The sequence below is a fragment of the Elgaria multicarinata genome, chromosome 9 (assembly GCF_023053635.1).
Source record: "Elgaria multicarinata webbii isolate HBS135686 ecotype San Diego chromosome 9, rElgMul1.1.pri, whole genome shotgun sequence".
NCBI lineage: Eukaryota > Metazoa > Chordata > Lepidosauria > Squamata > Anguidae > Elgaria > Elgaria multicarinata.
In genome coordinates this window covers 100,589,081-100,609,897 of record NC_086179.1, presented here as the reverse complement: position 1 = coordinate 100,609,897, position 20,817 = coordinate 100,589,081, and the positions used below count along the sequence as shown (strand labels likewise).

The 20,817-nt window shown below is 45.9% G+C and overlaps 1 protein-coding gene across 2 annotated transcripts in view; it reads left to right on the top strand.

The window, feature by feature from the left end:
- ITFG2 (integrin alpha FG-GAP repeat containing 2) overlaps positions 1 to 20,817 on the top strand; it is a 106,754-nt gene that overhangs the window by 65,357 nt on the left and 20,580 nt on the right. For both annotated transcript variants that reach the window (XM_063134409.1, XM_063134408.1), the window contains one exon: positions 8,158 to 8,252. In XM_063134409.1, the coding sequence (XP_062990479.1) occupies positions 8,158 to 8,252 (95 nt within the window). The remainder of the gene's footprint in view (positions 1 to 8,157; positions 8,253 to 20,817) is intronic.

The following is a 20,817-nucleotide window of genomic DNA, read 5'->3' as shown; positions in this document are numbered from 1 at the left end:
CGGGGTAATCCCACATTTCTGAAGAAGCCAATAAAAATGACTGAGCAATAGCAGTTTAAACATCTTACACAGAATCACATTTACAACCACTCCCATCCCTACTAAATACATCACATTTGGGCTTTTGGTGATTTCGATAATGGCAAAAAGTGAAGAAAAGTGCAAGGCTCTCCCTCCCTTTCATGCCTCTGGTGAAGTCTATTGTATTTTCCTAAAGGCTTCAAAATTCCCATCCTAATCACCAGGAAGTAAACACAAGCCAAGTTGTGCCATGCATGTCCATTTGGCAGACTGAAGCTTCCCTGGTGGAATTTGCTTTCCAATAGTAAAATGAGCATCATCATAGAATCATAGAATAGCAGAGTTGGAAGGGGTTCTACAAGGCCATCTAGTCCAACCCCCTGCTCAATGCAGGAATCCACCCTAAAGCATCCTTGACAGATGGTTGTCCAGCTGCCTCTTGAAGGCCTCTAGTGTGGGAGAGCCCACAACCTCCCTAGGTAACTGATTCCACCGTCGCACTGCTCTAACAGTCAGGAAGTTTTTCCTGATGTCCAGCCGGAATCTGGCTTCCTTTAACTTGAGCCCGTTATTCCGTGTCCTGCTCTCTAGGAGGATCGAAAAGAGATCCTGGCCCTCCTCTGTGCCTGGTGATCATCTATGCCTGGTGATTTCCCATTTTTAAAACGTTTTATGGTCTCTTCTATCTCCTCAGCTCTTATGGGACTATTAAGAAGAGTTCTATGTTCTACTTTTAATTTAGGGATAATCAGCCTGTCTAAGAATGCGTGTGTGACAACCTTTTAAGTATTTGAAGAGTGCTATCATGTCTCCCCTCAATCTTCTCTTCTCCAGGCTAAACATGCCCAGTTCTTTCAGTCTCTCTTCATAGGGCTTTGTTTCCAGACCCCTGATCATCCTGGTTGCCCTCTTCTGAACACGCTCCAGCTTGTCTGCGTCCTTCTTGAATTGTGGAGCCCAGAACTGGACACAATACTCTAGAGGAGGCCTAACCAGGGCCGAATAGAGAGGAACCAGTACCTCACGTGATTTGGAAGCTATACTTCTATTAATGCAGCCCAAAATAGCATTTGCCTTTCTTGCAGCCATATCGCACTGTTGGCTCATATTCAGCTTGCGGTCTACAACAATTCCAAGATCTTTCTCGTTTGTAGTATTGCTGAGCCAAGTGTCCCCCATCTTGTAACTGTGCCTTTGGTTTTTATTCCCTAAATGTAGAACTTGGCATTTATCCCTATTAAATTTCATTCTGTTGTTTTCAGCCCAGCACTCCAGCCTATCAAGATCACTTTGAAGTTTGTTTCTGTCTTCCAGGGTATTAGCTATCCCACCCAATTTGGTGTCATCTGCAAATTTGATCAGCGTTCCCTGCACCTCCTCGTCCAAATCATTAATAAAAATGTTGAAGAGCACTGGGCCCAGGACTGAGCCCTGCGGCACCCCACTCGTTGCCTCTTCCCAGTTTGAGAAGGTTCCATTGATAAGTACTCTTTGAGTCCGATTCTGTAGCCAACTGTGAATCCACCTAATAGTTGTTCCATCTAGCCCACTTTTAGCTAGTCTGTTAATCAGAATGTCATGTGGTACTTTGTCAAAAGCTTTGCTGAAGTCAAGATATACGACATCCACAGCATTCCCACAGTCCACAAGGGAGGTTATCCTATCAAAAAATGAGATCAAATTAGTCTGACAGGATTTGTTCCTGACAAATCCATGTTGGCTTCTAGTAATCACTGCATTGATTTCAAGATGTTTAGAGATTGACTTCTTTATAATCTGCTCCAGAATTTTCCCAGGGATGGATGTCAGACTGACTGGTTTGTAGTTCCCAGGTTCCTCCTTTTTTGCCCTTTTTGAAGATAGGGACAACGTTAGCCCTCCTCCAGTCGTCCAGCATCTCACCCATCATCCATGATTTTGCAAAGATAATAGACAAAGGTTCTGAGAGTTCTTCTGCTAGCTCCTTCATTACTCTTGGATGCAGTTCATCGGGCCCTGGAGATTTAAACTCATTCAAGGAAATTAGGTGTTCTTTGACCATTTGTTTATCAATCTCAAACTGCAATCCTGCCCCCTCAACTTCTGCTTCACATTTTCCAGGGGGGTCATAGACCCGCTTTTGGGAGAAGACCGAGGCAAAGTAGGAATTGAGCACTTCAGCCTTTTCTTTGTCGTCTGTTATCAATTTGCCATCCTCATTAAGCAGTTGAAGCACCATTTCTTTCCTCTGTCTTTTACTACTCACGTATCTGAAGAAAGCCTTTTTATTGCTTTTAGCATCCCTCGCTAATCTCAGCTCATTCACAGCTTTAGCCTTCCTGACGCCATTTCAGCACTTCTGCGCCACCTGTCTGTACTCTTCTTTTGTAGCCTGGCCTTCCTTCCACTTCCTATATGTATCCTTTTTTGTTTTCAGGTCATCTCTAAGCTTTTTGTGGAACCACATTGGTTTCCTCTGTTGTCTTCTATCTTTTCTCCTTGTTGGAATTGTTTGTGCCTTTAAAATTTCATTTTTTAAATACTCCCACCCATCCTGCACTCCTTTTCTCATTAGGCTCCCTTGCCACGGGACCTTACTTATTATAGTTCTGAGTTTATTAAAATCAGCTTTCCTAAAATCCAGAGTACATGTATGGCTACGCTCGACTTTTGTCTCCTTCATAATCAAGCATTCAAGTATGACGTGGCCACTTTCCCCCAGAGTTCCCGTAACTGCCACTTTATCCACTAAGTCATCCCTATTGGTCATTAACAAGTCAAGGATTGCTAGTTCCTTCCTCCACTTTCTGTAGGAGAAAGTTATCACCCATACATGTCAGGAATTTCTTGGAAGGGCCGCTTTTGGCAGTAATGGTCTCCCAATAGATATTACGGTAATTGAAGTCCCCCATCACTACTACATCACACTTCCTTGAAACACTGGCAATTTGTTTCTCAAAAGTTTTGTCCTCGTCTTCTCCTTGATTGGGTGGTCGGTAGTAGACTCCAATTATCATATTCTTTTTATTCCTTGCCCCATTTATCACAATGAGGATGCGACAGCAGCCGTGGGAGGGCAAAATGTGTGTCTGGGAGGGAGGGACAGAGCATTTGCATCCAATGAGTAAATATTTTCTACAAATTTTATTCTTTCAGCCTGTTCAGACAACACACTGAGCCGTGATTAGGCCACTAACCACAGCAAATGGTATGTTTAAACTGTGGTTATGTTGCCATCATGGTTAGAAATAGTTCACATGACACACCAATGTGCAAAGCCATAATATTTAGCTCAAAATGCTTAACCACGATGGCTTAGCAGGTCATCTGAACAGGATCCATGATTCTGTATTCCAGGGGTCCCTAATGCGGCACCGCGGGGACCTCTGATGGTACACATGAGGCTTTTTCCTCCTTGCTCTCTTCGAAAAAAATTTTTTTTGAAGAAAACCCTTGGAAAATATTTGGGCATTCTTCACTCTTGCCCTTTCTAGCCTGGAGCTTTGCTCTTTCTCTCCATCCTTTCCCTTTGCTCTGCTATTTCCCCTCCCTCCCAGACTCTAGCCTCGCTATTCTCCCATCACCGGTTACTGTTTCTCTCCCTCCCCTTGCTCTTTATTTTCCTTGCTGTTTCCCCTTTCCTCCCGGTCTCAAACTTACCTCTACCCCTTTGCTTTGCTATTTCCCCCTTGCCAGCCTCTAGCCTCACTGTTCCTCTCCCCTGCTCCTCTTTAGCTCAGTTTGACTAGCCAGATCCCCATGGCAGCCATTATGTGATTAGCCACATCCTCTGGGAGCCATTTTGTAATGGTACTCACAGCAGTTTATCAAATTCCCAATGGTCCTAAAAGATTGGGCGGGGGTGGGGGGCTGCTATATTTCATATTTTGACTTCACTTGTAATCCGTACTTTGAGCTTCCTTTATTTTTTTGAGAGTGCTCATTTCTTTTATATAATGCCCTCTAATCACTGCCTTTAAGGTGTCCCAAATTGTGTTGTTTAGCATTTCCGGGGTCAAATTCTCTTTTTAAAAAATCTGAGATTTTTTTTTGGTTTGTTCACAAATTTCCTGTTTTTGTAATAGTATGGGGTGAAGTTTCCAGCTATAGGACTGATGTGCACATTTCCCCAAGTAAAACACTGCTGAGACTTGAATGTGATCCGGTATTGTTATGGATCCTATTTTGGCTTCCTTTAGCTTTCCATATTTGAAGATAAAATATAATCAATACACGAGTATGAGTCGTGACGCCTGGAGAAAAAAGTATAATCCTTTTCTAATTGCTGTAGAGATCTCCAATCATCACAAAGCCCAAACTCATGAAAAACACACTCCATTTTTGAATTGCCATCCTGCTTTTTGTACCCCCTGCTTCCATTCCTGTCTAAGTATGGGTCTACTACTTCATTCAGATCCACGGCAATAAGCACTGTTCCTTCCTTACAGTATTCCAAGGTTTGCAATGTAGCTCTCAGGTATTGAATTTGACCAGAATTTGGTGAGTAAACACATCCTAGGGTTATCTTTTGACCTTTTAAAGTGCCTTTAGCAAACACATAATGACCTCTAGTGTCTGACACCGTATTTGAGACTGTGATTTCACATTTGTTCATTACCCCACGTAATTTTGAGTTTCCTTCTGCAGCAAAATACTCCCTAATGCCTAACCCTTTTAACAATAAGTCTTTCTGATTTTGTTTATGGTGTGTTCCTTGCAAAAATCTGGGTTCTTTTTTATCAACATCTGTACCCTTCTACATTTAATTAGGGAGCCCATCCCCTTGACATTTAATGACCATATTTTCAGACCTGCCATATTCTATTGGAGAGCATAAGCTTTAAAGTACTTTCAGTCTCAAGTCCCTCTTTGCTTCCACTGACTGACATTATCCCTACCACAGTTAAGTGCATGTATACAGGCATTCCAATAACAACTAGTAATAACATAAACCTAAACTATAACCATGAACAGTTTCCCTTTTTCATTTGATGGACCCTTTCCTGTGGGATGGACCGTGCCCCAACAGTATTTATGAGTGGAAATTCAGTGGAAATTCAGTCCAATCCAGATTGCTCCTTCGCCCCACCAACCCAAGATTTAAAACAGTAAAAGGCAATTTATGTCGTTCTCCCCTTTTTTCCAAAGATCCTCTTTTCCATTACTCATCAGTGAATATGTGGAAATAAAAGATGTAAATTTACATGTGATCCTTAACCAATCAACTTCTATTGTATGTCATCATGTGTATATTAAATTCTTCAATATTGTACTTAGTATTTATTAGGGCTGTGCATGGACCCCCCCAAACCACTTCATGGCCTGATCTGGAACTTCCGGATCGGGCCCGAACCTGCTTCGGGTTGATCTACCTGTCCTTGCTCCGCGGAGCGAGATCCGGCTCCACCACTGTCACCATTTGGATGGTGGCGCCAGGTAAGCCAACCCCCTGCCCCCTTACCTGCCTCCATCGCGGGCTTCAATTGAGGCCCCGGTTGAAACTGGAAGAGAAGGCCACGGCCTCTTCCAGCTTCAAACTGGGGCCTCAATTGAAGCCTGCGTTCGAGGCAGGTAACCCCCTCCCCCCTTCCCCCTTACTTGGCTCTACCACTGTCGCTGCATGGGCGGCGGCAGTGGTAGAGCCAGGTAAGCCCAGCCCCCCTCCACCCCCTTAACTGTGTCCATCGCGGGCTTCAATTGAGGCCCCAGCTTCAAGCTGGAAGAGAAGGCTGTGGCCTCTTCCGGCTTGAAGCCAGGGCCTCAATTGAAGCCTGCGGACTGTGGCGGTGGCGGCACCAGGTGAGTCCCCCTCCCCTTCACTTACCCGCGTCCGGATCGAGGCGAACCGCTTTGCCTCGATCTGCAGCTCCCCGACCTGATTTGTCTCCACCTTTGTTGAAGGTGAATCAGGCCGCTCCGCTATCGCTTGTCCAAACCAAAGCAGAACACAGCCCTAGTATTTACCCAATATAACTCTTATCTGCGAATAAAACAAAATCAGATACATAATTAACATTAGGGAGCCCAGCAGTGGGTGCTTTGTTCTTTTTTCTTTGCCTTCTGTGACGTTCTGACCATTCAGTATCACTGCCCTGTTCCTCTTTGAGTGTCAGATTCTTGCTCCTCTGATTCTGACAAGCCTTTGATATTCAGCTTGAGCATTTTAAGTAAAGATCTTGATTCTTTGTGAGTGGAGGCTATGTGAGTCTTGCCGTCCTTGTGGATGATTAGTTTCACAGGATGACCCCATCGATAAGGAATGTTTGCTCTGCAGAGTTGTTCAATGAAGAATTTAAAAAAAATTCTTCTGATAATAGTCTCAGGACTCAAGTCTTGGGAAAGTTGCACCGTGCTGCCCGCTATTAACAGGGGAGGCTTGTTTCATGCACTTTTTAAAATGGTGTCTCTTAGTGCTTCATTTGACAGTTTGGCTATAATGTCTCTTGGGGGAGTTCCAACCTGTGGCTTAGGGTATAAGGCAGGGTGAGCTCTGACGATATCCCAGCTGTGACAGCTCCAGCTCTGGGAAGGTGTTCATGAGCCATTCTGTTAAGTACTTAACGATCTCCTTTCCCTCAGCCGATTCTTTAACCCCTTGAATTCTGAAGTTAGCCTGTCTGCTTTGGTTCTCCAGAGATTCCATCTTTTGGTTTAGCTACTCATTTATCAAAGTCAGTTTTTTAATCTGCTTCTGGTGTTTCAGCCCCAGTTCCATGGCATTGTTTGCTGTTGTAGAAGTGTCATTTAGCTTAGCCACTACCTCCTCAGCAGAGTCTTTCAAAGGCCTTATGGTGTCATTCCAGTCCTTACAGAGTAGCTTTATTTGTTCAGCTATTTCTGACATGTTATCGGCACCATCTTTAGCCATCTTGCTAGGCCTTCCTATCCCATCTCATTGTTGTCAGAGAGGCCTGTTTTAGTCATTCTATTTTTTTAAGTAAAAAAAAGCTTCTAACTGACCATTAGGTTTGGCAGGACCTTGAGACATTCACCAGTGCAGGATCACGCTCTGATTTTGTTTTCACCAGTTTATTTTTAGGATCTTGGATGCTTATCTGGGTGGTGGATTGGAGCTACAGATTGTTCTGCCATCTTTCTTGATGACATCACTTTCTCCCATACATTTGGTTCTTGAAAAATCTCTGATAATTGAGGATGTTAATGCACCTTTGAATTATATTCCTGTGATGCGAGGAATAATAACAAATGGACAGCATAAGTGGACTGAGAGACCTTCCAGTTGCAAAGAAGTTAATTCTTGAAGCTTGGAAGGATAAAGCATCCACCGCCTATCATTCAATGGTCTGAAGAACTTACTGCTCTCAGTACATGTGAACCTATCTCCTATGGCTGTGAATTTCATATGGATGCTTATTTAAATACATGGACTGCTTGTATATATTTGAAGTAAAAGAATCAAATCCTGCATTGATTTAAAAAATAAATTCTGGTTTAAATTTTAAAAATCAGATCTTTTAAAAATATATATTTTAAAAAATATATTTTTAGAAATCATTGATTTTATCCACCCTGAGTTATGTGGCCACTGCTCTTCTAATGCTGCAATCTGCAGAGGAAGAGGATCAGACCCAGAAAACCAAGGGCAACTGTGCATGCTTGGATGTTAATATGAGACTGTAGAACACCTCTACTTTTTATTGTAACTATTTCAGAGGTTTAACTTATTAAAAGCTACACAAATGCAGTTGCACATTGCTAGACTAGTGAAGTTAATTTGCTGAGAATAGTTCACAAAGATATAAGAAGAGTACAGGTATTAGAATTTTCTAGGTGTCTTCTCCTGCTGGAAAGGGGACAAGCTTGGAAGCGATTATGATTCTTGAAGCATATTGAAAGTATCAAATGGATAAACGAACACGCAAGCTTGCTAGCCTTACACCTGTACTTTATAGTCTAAGTAGGAGGGAGGGGATTGTCATACTTGTGACATGGAGGACTAAATTAGCATCACTCTCCCATCCATGAATCCTTCCCTTTTTATAGTCTTCCACTCACCCCCACTTTACAGCTATGGAGCAGCCCCATGTTCTGATATGAGCCATCTACTACCATAGTATCTAGTTAGGACCTGAGACTCCAAGATACTGTTGTTATCCCGAGATTCTCTATATGTCTTCAGACTTTGTTTTCTTCTAGGGATGCCCCAATCCAAGATGTCATTCTCCACCAGACATCAGGTAGAATTCACAACAAGAATGTTTCTACTCATCTCATTGGCAGCATTAGCAGAGGTAAGTGGTAGAAATTCTGGGTTTGGCATGCAAATGCATTTTATTTCCATTATGAGGAAATAAAATGCATTTGCATGTAGATGAAATCTAAGCTGCTTCTACTAGCCAGGTCTAGGATTGCTTGGCCTCCAGATTTAGCCCTGAGACTCAGGTTTGGAGGTCTATTCTCAAGGCCAGCAGACCTAAATCTGAGAGTTGGTGAGCGAGGTGGTCTATCTCTCCCCAAGGGGAATGGGTGGGCAACCTCCAAGAGCTAGATTAGGCCTGAGGGCCAGGACTTACCCACCCATGCCCTAAAGCATGAAAACAGTTAAACATTTCTAGATTGCAATAATGAAAATGCATAGCGCTTACTACTACTTCATGGTCTCTGTGCATCACACATATGGGCTCTGCGCCTGCGCGGAGCTACTGTCGGAAAACTTCTATAGCTGAGATTAATTTGGCGGGAACCCTCCCCCACTCCGTAGTGCGCATGACTGGGAGGGATCCCACCCATTCCCCAGTTCTCCTTCAACCGCCTCATGGCTACATCGTTGAATTTCTTCTCTTAAAGAATATCTACTTCAGCTGAGTTTTACTTCATTTTTTCATCTATTTTGTATATAGTTAGCATTCTTTCACCCTAGTTTTATTAAAAAGAAAAGAAAAAAAATTAGTGTAGTTATACTCCTCCGTTAATGGCGGTCCGCAATCGCACCAACTTACATGTTTGTATGGCCTTGAGGGCCCCCTTCAGCAAATGTACCCAATGTGGTAGCAAATTGCCACCCTCCGATGGGCATAGCCTTTGTTTATTGTGTCTGGGTGAGGGGCATAAAATAGACTCCTGCTGGAACTGCCAAGTGTTTTCCAGGCAAACGAGAAAGAATTGCGCTGATAGACTTAAGGCGGAGCTTTGGGGACAGGCATTGGAAGCCGTCCGCTCTCCTACTCTAACAATGGCTACTACTATTACTCCTGCGACTCAGGAGATAGCAGCAACAGCCAGCGCTCACACTCCGCCGCCCTTGTCCTCGGCCTTTCCCTGGTGTAGCAGGCTGCCTCGCTGGCAAAAAGACTGGCAAAAAAGGTGCGTGCAGTGAAAGCAACTGAAGCGCCTAAAAAGAAGAAGAAAAAGAGGACAACCCATCAAGAGCAGTCCCCTAAACAGGGACGCTCGACCCGCGTTTTGCCACCCTCCACATCGAGAGGCTCGACGCGGTCTTTACCATGCGGTCAGGTTTCCTCGGCGTCGAAAGCTGATACCGTACCGCCTACTTTAACCAGGAGGGAATCCTCCCTACCGAAAACCAGTACCATGCCAAATACATCCCCTAGAGGGGGCTCTTCACTCACAGGGAACGATATCAGGCCACCTACCCTAACTAGAAGAAGCTCCTCGATACCGAGGATCGATACAGTACCGCCTTCCACATCGGAAGGGGAAATAAGAGATTGTTCTCGGCACCGTTCAAGATCTCCTGCATCGGACTGGGATCGAAGATCAGATTGGTCGATGCCGCCCAGCCATTCCCGATGCTGCTGTTATGTGATGTGCTCTCATTAGACCCATGTACAAACTTGCACACGTTCTAATGAGACTTACACCCGCTTATAAGGAATCTTTTGACATTGGCAATAGAGCGTCTGTGGCTAAGTAAGGCGATTCTTACTTAAGAAACTTACAACATTGAAGGGGATAACACCACAATGGCACATTTATTGAGGTTGAAACAAATACAAAGGTACAAGCTAGTTTTGGGGAAATTAGCTGAGCAAGTAGAGGCTTAGAAGCGGTTTCAAGACTGAAAAATAGACTTTTTGAGACTTAAGAGCATACACAGAGACAACAGGGGAAAGAGTAGAGGGAATCTTTAAAGGCAGTCTACCTTTCCTTGAGCTGTAGCCCTTTCCTGTAGACCAGAACTGGGGAGAGTTGCAACTCTTGGTCTTAGGTGAAGAGGAAAAGAATACAGCCAGGCAAAGCACTCACTCATGGCGGCTTGCTCTCGCAAGCTGGCATCTGTAGTATGCCCCGTGTTTCTGGTTCTGAGAGAGAGAGAGCTAGCCTTTTTCTTCCCCCTAACTTGAGGTTTTTTGTATGATCTTATCTAAAGACCTACTTGCTATGGGAACAAAAGAAGGTGATTTGGGATAATGGCTGTACTTGATGCAGCCTGGAGTTCAGCAACAGGGCTATATTAGCATGTGTATGACCAGGTAAAACTCTTGCCATCCAGCATTCATATTCTGCTTAGTTTTACCCCTACCTTTGTCTCTGGGGAATGTATTTGAGGAAGTCTATCAGGAAATGGTTACTTGACCTAGGCCTTCTGTGAATGCTCTCAGTCTGTAGATGGGATTTTGGGTCGCTTCAAAATGGGGTCAGTACTGCTCACAGAAGCTACCTTGTAACACTGCGGAGACCGGCATCGGTACTGAGATCAGTACTGCCACCCTTACCAGTACCCAGTGCAGCCTTCACCGCACCGTAAACAGGAACATGTGTTTGCCCCACCGCAATTGCCGGTTCGGCAGCAATTGACATCAAGGCAGCAGCAAATGCCAGCCTCGGTACCGCGAGTGCACACTAGACCCTTAGAGCACCATCAACCAGATCCAGCCTTGTTACCGGACACAGAGACCATAGCAATTCGCACTTCTCCCACTTCTCCGTCCGATGATTATCACTCAGATACTGCCTCACAATCTTCAGTTGCTCCGTCCACCCCATCACCAGAGACAGTAGTAGGGTCACAGGAGCCTATTTCTCCCTCTGAAGATCTCGCCCATTTTTCTGATCAAATCCAAAGGATGGCTCAGTCGTTGGGCATACAAACCTCCCAGCCTGCGCAGCCTATCCTGGATCCGATTTTTGATGTTCTACACACTGAAGCAGCTCTGCCAATAGCCATACCATTTGCACCTACGCTGCTGCAGATAATTCAACAATCCTGGAAATCGCCAGCATCTATGCCACCCACTTCAAAGCGTTTGGACAATATGTATAGAGTACTCGAGAAAGATGCTGAATTCTTATTCTCGTACCCGCAACCCAATTCTGTCATAGTAGACTCTGCCCAAGGTAGCTCACAGCGCGTTCATACAGCACCTGTGGATAAAGAGGGCAGACGATTGGACCTCATGGGAAGAAGATTCTATTCCTCTGCATCCCTAAGCCTGAAAGTTTCCAACTACCAAGCCACTATGGCTAAGTATCAAGTATTCCTGCTTGAAAAAATCGCATCTTTATGTAATCACCTGACTGATGACCAGCAAGAACTCTCCAGAGTTTTCTCTGATGAAGCCATAAAGCTCACTAAACAACAGCTAAGCACAGCTAAGCACCAAACTGATTGTGTAGCTAAGCTGATGGTCGGTGCAGTGGCGCTTTGACGTCATGCATGGTTAAGGTCAGGCAGGCTTATCCCAGGAAGCAAGAACCCGCATTGAAGATTTGCCTTTTGATGGGGCAGGCTTATTCAACTCCAAGACAGATGAGGCAATGGATAATGTCCAAAAAGCAAAAACCACAGCAAAAAAGATGGGACTTGGATTCACGCCACAACATTTCAAACCAAGATGCTGGTACCGCCAAACGCAGTCTCAGTACCAACGATCTCAAAATGACCAACCAAGGTTCCAACAGAACTGACCGTTCAATCAGCAACAGTGGCAGAACAAGACCCAATTTCCCGCCCCAGATACCAAAGGCGGAAAAACGAATTCAACGACAAGTGGCGGCTTTGACTGCACCCCTATCAGCACCAACCCTACACCATTCGGTCACCGGCTCTCAAAGTTCTTCCCCACATGGAAACACATAACAACAGACACATGGGTCCTCTCCATCATTTCTCAAGGGTACCGGATAGAATTTGATGTACTTCCTCCATCTGGCATTGTTCGCCTAACACCTCCATCAGTACCCTTGAAGAAAGAAGTCTTGACCCTCCTTGCTAAGGATGCCATCACACAAGTGCCAATGTCCCAACGACTTCAAGGGTTCTTCTCCCGGTACTTTACCATACCAAAGAAGGACAGTGGCCTCAGATCCATATTAGACCTTCGGGATGTGAACTCAAGGATAACCACACAAAAAATTTGAATGATATCCCTTTCCGCGGTCCTCCCTCTTCTAACAGACCAAGCATTGTTCACCGCAATCGATCTGAAGGACGCGTATTTCCACATCGATGTACACCACCAGAGCCAGTAATATTTATGTTTCGCCATAGGCGACCAGGCCTTCCAATTCACCGTTCTTCCATTTGGACTTTCAACAGCCCCATGAGTCTTCACGAAATGCATGGCTGTTGTCTGTGCATTCCTAAGGAACAAGTATTCCCGTACATAGGCAACTGGCTGATAGTGGGAAAGTCTTGCCAATCATTAACCAAGGAGCTAATTGTCATCCAAAATCTGTTGCGGGATCTAGGACTATATATAAGCAACGAAACGTCTTGCCTCCTACCTACAAAATCTATAAAATTCATAGGAGCCATCCTCGATGCTAGCTACGCCAGGGCTTTCCTACCCAGGGACAGAGAGAGTGTCATCATAGCTCTGGCTCGCAAAATCATGTGTCACAGCAGAGTCAAGGCTATTACCATACAAAGAATGTTAGGGCTCATGGCAGCAACGACCATGGTTGTGCCATTTGCTTGTCTAAAAATGCGAAAAATACAGTTATGGTTTACAAGGGCCTTCAATCCCACAAGAGAAGCAAGACAGGCCAACCTTCTTGTGCCTGTAGAAGTATCCAGGTCACTTCTGTGGTGGACTCTACCCAGAAACTTAAGGACAGGTGTCCCTTTCCTTCCGTCTACACCTACAGGGATCATCACCACAGACGCTTCCACAACAGGATGGGGAGCACACTACAAACATCTCAGAGTGCAGGGCCTCTGGTCCAACAGGGACAACAAATGCAAACACATCAATCTTTTAGAGCTGCTGGCCGTACAAAATGCGTTAAGGGCTTTCCAGTCCCAGTTGCGTGGCCATCACATCCAAATAACTTCAGACAATACCACAGTGGTATTTCATCTGAACAAGCAAGGAGGGACCAAGTCCTTGCCCCTAGTTCACTTGACTATTCAAATCTTGGAATGGTGCATTCCCAGAGGAATTACCATAACCGCAGTGCACATTGCGGGCGACCACAACCATTGATGGTGCTATATAAATAAATAAATAAATAAATAAATAAATAATAATAATAATAATAATAATAATAATAATAATAACTAGCAGATCAGCTGAGCAGAACTGTCTACTGCTCACAAGTGGCAAATACACCCTCAGGTGATCAGCAGTATCTTTGACCAATGGGGGACCCCATCCATAGATTTGTTCGCAACAATGCACAACACAGTTTGCAGGCGATTTTGCAGCAGAGCAGGGATAGGAGCGGACTCACTCGGAGATGCGTTCCTGTTCAGTTGGACCACGGGATTTCTTTACCTCTTCCCACCGTTCCCTCTCCTCACAAGGATAATAGGAAAGCTGATAAGGAACAACACGAAATGCATCCTAATAGCTCCTTGGTGGCCCAGGCAACCATGGTTCAGCTCCCTGCTGGACAGGTCTCAAGGGAACTTCCGTCATCTTCAATTGAGACAGGACCTCCTCTACCACAGTCAGGGGTGGGTTCACCACCCAGACCTTGACTCACTACACTTGACAGCATGGAGACTACTACCACTCTAAATCAGCACTCCTACTTACCTGAGATCCAGACAGTCCTGGATGCAGCACTAAGGCCGTCAACTAAGATGTCATACAAGAGGAAATGGAACCTCTTCTCACAGTTTGTTAGAAAAAAACAACTCAGACCTAGTTGATTGTTCTATAAACATAATTTTATTGTTCATTTTAACTTTAATAAACAAACGTTTAAAACTTTCCTCACTTAGGGTTTATTTAGCTGCAAGTTCTGCACAACACAACAAGGTGGATGGATCGTCAGTTTTCTCTCATCCCATCGTTAAAAAGTTTCTAAAAGATTACCTTAATTTGCATCCCCCTGCTAGGTCACCAGTCCCCACATGGAGCCTCTCTGTTGTCCTCCATGCATTACTTTCCAAGCCTTTCGAACCTCTCGCCACTACAGATTTACGGCTGCTGACATTTAAAGATGTTTTTCTGATAGCTATCACCACAGCCAAGAGGGCCAGTGAACTTTCCGCTTTTAGGGCTTTGCTAGACCTACCGGGTGTTCCGTCGTTGAGGAGCGGTGAAAGCGGATTTTCCCGTTCAGCCGTGACGCCTCATCATCCACACCTGCCTTCGATTTGTGGCGGAAGTTTGCGCCGGTTGTGCTGCTGCCGCCGCGAGCATGGTTGCGCAGCCACACCGGCCTGATTGCCGCGGCTTTTTTTCCCGCTCGCTGCGCGGTTTGCGCAAGTCTGAAAGACCGCAAACTTGCGTAGCTGTCAGCGATGCCGCCACCGGCCCCGGCGGCAGCACCGGAGCCGGCGGTGGCAGTGCCAGTGCCAGCTGAAGTGCTGCTGGTGCTGTTGAGGGCATTGATGCGCTCACTTCCTGATGGGGGTCGTGGCGGGTGTAATATGACCCGAGGTCAATCGTCTGCATGGGCACTCTGTGCCTACATCTCCCATCATGCCTCTGAGGTGTCGGCGATGACCGCCTCTGTGCCCCATCCCAAGGAGCCAACCCACATCTGGTCATAGCTATGGCAGCAGCCCACAATTATTATATTATTATTATTTATTTATATAGCACCATCAATGTACATGGTGCTGTACAGAGTAAAACAGTAAATAGCAAGACCCTGCCGCATAGGCTTACAAACAGCTCTGCCCTCTGCCAGCCTGGTACCCACACTAACAGGCAGCGTACAGCACCGCCATTATGCGGCCACGGTAGCTGCCCACCGCAAGGAGTCACCAGCCACTTTTCCGTTCCTCCATTCCTGCGCAAACTGTCACTGGGGGAATAAAAAAAAGCCGCTCCACCGCACTGCCCCAGCTGGCGGACTGGGCGCAAATGGCGGAGGCGGATTGACTGAAGCCGCTGACCACTCCCCCTTAGCATGCCTTTTCCTGCCCAGTGCGGACCGCAGTGACCTCACATCCTCCCACACGTACTCCGAATTACCGCGGGACGGCAGGAAAAGGCGCACTAAAACTCACTTTTTTAAAGTCGGGAGAAAGAGGCTTCACCGCAGGATAACGGCGGATCCTGGTGAACGTCATCTGGAAGCCTCGACATGACTGCGGAAGGTAACGCGCGCTAGAGCCCCGTCTAGTAACGCTCTTAGAGTAGATGAGCCTTACCTAGTGTTCCACCGAGTTAAGGCAGTTTTGTGAATGGACCTTCAGTTTTTGCCTAAGGTCGTATCTGTGTTCCATATCAATCAGGACATAGTCCTTCCAGACTTTTTTCCAACCCCTACATCTGATCTTGAGCAATCTCTGCACATGTTGGATGTGCGTCAAGCTCTTGCATTCTACAAATCACGCACTGAATCTATACGGCAGTCTCAGCGGTTATTCATTTGTTATGGTGGGACCAGGAAGGGACTTCCTGTGTCAAAGCAGAGAATGTCCTCCTGGATTGTCCAGACTATAATGCTAGCATATGAACTAGCAGGGTTGGAATCCCCTAAACCAATAAGGGCGCACTCCACCAGAGCAGTGGCTTCATCATCTGCATTCGAAAGGGGAGTTTCAATACCTGATCTGTGCTGGGCAGCCACTTGGTTGAAGCCGACAACTTTCATCAGGCACTACAGGTTGGACACTCGATCCCGAGCTGACTGTGCTTTTAGACGGGCTGTCCTCTCCTCCATTCTTCACTGACACCTACCCAACTCAGCTTGTTAATCGCCCATATGTGTGATGCACAGAGACCACGAAGAAGAAATGCAAGTTGCTTACCTGTAACTGTAGTTCTTTGAGTGGTCATCTGTGCAGTCACACAACCCATCTGCCGTCCCCGCTACGGTGTGGTGTTAATTCTTACTTATTCCTCGGTTATGAGGCTTTGTCTCAGGAGAACTGGGGAATGGGCGGGATCCCTCCCAGTCATGCGCATCCCTCCCAGTCATGCGCATCCCTCCCAGTCATGCGCACTACGGAGTGGGGGAGGGTTCCTGCCAAATTAATCTCAGCTATAGAAATTTTCCGACAGTAGCTCCGCGCAGGCGCAGAGCCCATATGTGTGACTGCACAGATGACCACTCAAAGAACTACAGTTACAGGTAAGCAACTTGCATTTTCTGGGTCTTCAGAGCTCTTCACAGAAAGGATTTTGCCCTTGGAATGTGGTGGAATATGTCCGGTACAAAGTTTCTTTTTGTGGCCTGGTATTGCCACCCACAGTGATCCTATGGAGGAGTCAGCCCTCTTTAAGGCTTCTAGTTCATTTGACTACCATCTTTGATCTACAGAGTGACCCTGCCCCAGTATATCCTGCTCTGTCTTTTGATAGAGCACTGATGCAGAACCTGTAATTCAGCCTCCTGAGGCTCCTTATCTGGCTTATCACCTCTATAGGTCTGCCGCCCACCAGCTCCACAAACCCCACTCTTACAGATTGGAGATAACAGTGGGAAGGGAAGCATCAGTGTAGGGGATTCCCTATGGAAGCAGGGTGAAGAATATCTCTGTTATCTCTGATCACCCATCATTGATAACAGTGGGGGATGCCTTGTGCTGCTGCCACTTCACTGTGCCTGGACTTCCCTGGCCAGAGGAGCCAAGGGGGCTTCAACCACCTGGGCAACTCCCCGTGCAGGAAGTGGTGGGGCAAGTGGAGCTGGGCCCAGCTGGCGGCATTCCCTTCACTCCTCTACACACCCCTGACAACCTATGTCTGGTGGAGATCTAAGTGTGTGTGTGGGGGTGTCACCTAGCCCCCCCTCTTCTGGCTCTGTTCCTCTGGCTTAAGACTTTATATCCAGATATGACCATATCCCACTCATTCTCCCCATTCCATGAAGTTTCTGTTAAGGTTCTCCTTTAAAACCAACAAACTCTTGCCTCTCAGGCTTCTAGAATATAAACACCTATACATGGGATCCCCTCCATGTTTATCTAGCCTATGATTTCCCCTCATTGGTCTCGTTGACCATTGTGTTGCACTGCACGTTCATTACCTCATTCTATCGTGTTCCCATTTAGATGATAAGAAATGTTTTCTTCCTCATGCCCTATGGATGATTCAACCCAAATTGGATACTCTTCAGCTTCTGTCTTCCTTCTCCAAGGAAGACAGAGGGAAACGTGCCAATCGAAGTCCACCATTCTTTGTGTCAGCTGTCACCGTGGGAGTGGGCTGCCTCTCTCAGCTTCTCCAGGTTTAGGGGAAAAATATGTTCTCTGAGACCCAAGAGCCCATTGAGTTGAGCACATACCTGCAATTTCCATCCAGCTTGCATGTGAAATTGTTAGGGATGTGCTCCGCTTCTAATCGGACCGGCGAATTAGAAGCTGAGCGGGGTGCTTCACCTCCCCTTAAGGCGGAGGCAAAGAGGATTGGGGGGCCGGCATGGCGAAGAGGATCGAGGTGAAGGCGGATCCTTCACCTCAATCCGGAGCTCTGCCGGAAAGGTAAGTGGGTTTTACTGGGCCCTGCCGCTGGCGACAGCGGCAGGGCCTGGTAAACCCCACCCTCCTCTCCCTTACCTGCCTCCGTCTGTGGTCCCTCGGCTTCTTCAATTGAGCCCGCGGTTCAACCAGGAAGTCTAGGCCACACTTGCGGCCCAGACTTCCTGGCTGAATTGCGGGCCCAATTGAAGAAGCCGACGGACTGTGGACGGAGGCAGGTAAGGCCCCCCTCCCCCTTGGTTTCTTACCGGGCTCTGCCGCCGTTGCCGCACTGGCAGCGACGGCAGCAGGGCCCGGTAACCCCCCCGCCCTCCTCTCCCTTACCTGCCGCCGTCCGCGGTCCGTCGACTTCTTCAATTGAGCCCGCGGTTCAACCAGGAAGTCTAGGCCGCCCTTGGTCTCTTACCGGGCCCTGCCGCCGTCGCCGCACGGGCGGCGACGACGGCAGGGCCCAGTAAACCCCCCCCTCCTCTCCCGGCCTTACCTGGCACCACTACCCTCCATGGGCGGAGCAGTGCAGAGTGGAGCGGGCCGATCCGAAAATTTTGGATCGGCCCGCGGGGCGGAGCGGGGGGTCCGTGCACACCCCTAGAAATTGTGCAATACCCAATACATCCTTAGTGGCTTTCTACCTTTCTATCTTTTTTGTTTGTTTGTTTATTGGCCTATTCACTTGGGAAGGTGGGATTTGTAAAAACTAAGAAGTAAGAGGGTTGATTGCCCTGGCCTCCTTGGCCTGTTTTTCAAGTTGTACAGGTGCTTAACTCTCACTCTGGCAGCAAGAAGAGCTGGGAAGCTGGAATAAGTTTTTTATTTGTCCCTCCCCTGTGCTTCCCAAGTATCTGCTTTTTTCTGCTTTGATTTGCATCCTGCAGTAGATTCTTTAGAACATGCACCTGGGAGGTGTTTTTGATGATTGCCTGCAGAACAATGAGGGGACTCCCTTCAGGACAGTTATGTGTAGAGGAAAGTGTGGTCTTGGGGAATTGACAATGCCAGGTGAGGAGAAGAGCTATTTGGGATCTTATGCTTATTCCCTCACTTGGTTTCTCCCTGATCCAGATAAACTGCAGTGACCTTACCAGCCTACCCTCTTGTCTGTGGGTTCTGTTAATTATTATTATTATTATTATTATTATTATTATTATTTATTTATTTATTTATTTATTTATATAGCACCATCAATGTACATGGTGCTGTACAGAGTAAAACAGTAAATAGCAAGGCCCTGCCGCATAGGCTTACAATCTAATAAAATCATAGTAAAACAATAAGGAGGTGAAGAGAATGCCAACAGGCACAGGGTAGGGTAAGCAGGCACAGGGTAGCGTAAAACTAACAGTATAAAGTCCGCACAACATCAAGTTTTAAAAGCTTTAGGAAAAAGAAAAGTTTTTAGTTGAGCTTTAAAAGCTGCGATTGAACTTATAGTTCTCAAATGTTCTGGAAGAGCGTTCCAGGCGTAAATTCCAGGTTAGTTAATAATACAATCTCCCTAATCTATTACTTGATTTTAGGTGAGGGAGCTGAACCGGTGTATGTAACTGAGACATTGATTGGGGAGTTATTCTCTCCCAAATATGTCCTCCTGAGTAGTAGATTCAGCACCAGAATAGATTAGAAAGCTAGGGAAATGGAGTTGTCTTAGTCTATAGGAATTCCATTTCTCCCTTGAGCAACAAACTGGAGTGTCTTTACGTTGTGTTGGGTGCTTCGGACAGACTAGGGATTCTGTGTTAAGTATATGAAAGTAAAAGACTTGTGTAGTCATTAAAATTGAGTGTGTGGCTATTTCAAGTCTAAACAGAGGAAGGCTATCTGTGAGCAATTACCTTGAGATAGAAACTGTACTGGGAACCTTGCCAGGATTCTCTAAGATATCATGGTGTTAATGATATGAATATACAAAAGATCCTTGAGGCTGGGTTAGCCTAATCACAGCTGTATGTAATATAGATAAGAATTGTGTATATATGTATATGTGTATAGCTTTTGTCACTCTGCACAATGACACAGAACTGTTAAGAAGTCTGAAGCTAATAAAGTTTCTCTGCTAAGTAAGACCTGCATTGTGAGCTGTGTTTCTGAGCACAAACAGAATTCCCAAGGAAAAGTTCTGGCCCCAACAAAGGTTATGGGCCCAGAATAGCCAGTATTAGAACCAGAACCTGTTGGGAATGGTGCAGAATCAGAACCAGAACCTGGAGTCTGCTGAAATACAGAAGACTGTTGATGGAGGAAGACATCAAGCTAAAGCCAGTGCTGAAAAGTGAGAAAAACTCTCAATCGGCTGCCTCTGAGGAGGACTATGCGCAGGATGACGGTGAGATACCAATTCCTAAAGCAGAGGGAATGGCGGGGGCTGGTGTGTCTGGTTTACATCAACTGATGGAAAAGCTTAATGACTCTAATTATGCGTTATGGTCTTACAAAATGCAAATGTACCTGATCCAGGCTGAACTGTGGTATGTAGTCACAGAGGATCCACCAGATAAAGCAGATCCACAGAATGCTAAATGGTTTAAAGATGATGCAAAAGCGATGGCAGTTATTGCATTAGCTGTGGAAGACTCTCAGATTTCTTTCATTCAGTTTTTGAATACATCAAAAGAGTGCTGGAATGCACTACAAGCTGTATATCAAAGAGAATCAGCGGGCAGTAAAGTAATTCTGACCCGGAAGCTGTATGGAATGAAGCTGAAACCAGGGGAGTCTATGCCAAACCACTTAAAAGCCATGAGAGAAATCTTCAATCAACTCAGGGCACGAGGGATGGAGTTTACAAATATACATCAAGTCTATGTGATTCTGTCAAGCCTTGATCCATCGTATGACGCAGTTGTCACCATGATGGAAAGTCAAGAGGAGAACAATTTAACCCTTGAATACGTAGCTGGGAAACTACTGGAAACCTCTGAACGAAGACAAGCGTCAAAACAACAAAGCCTTAAACTTCCTGTGGCTGAGTTTCAACAAAGCCATAAATCTCCTGATGTGGTGTCTGCATT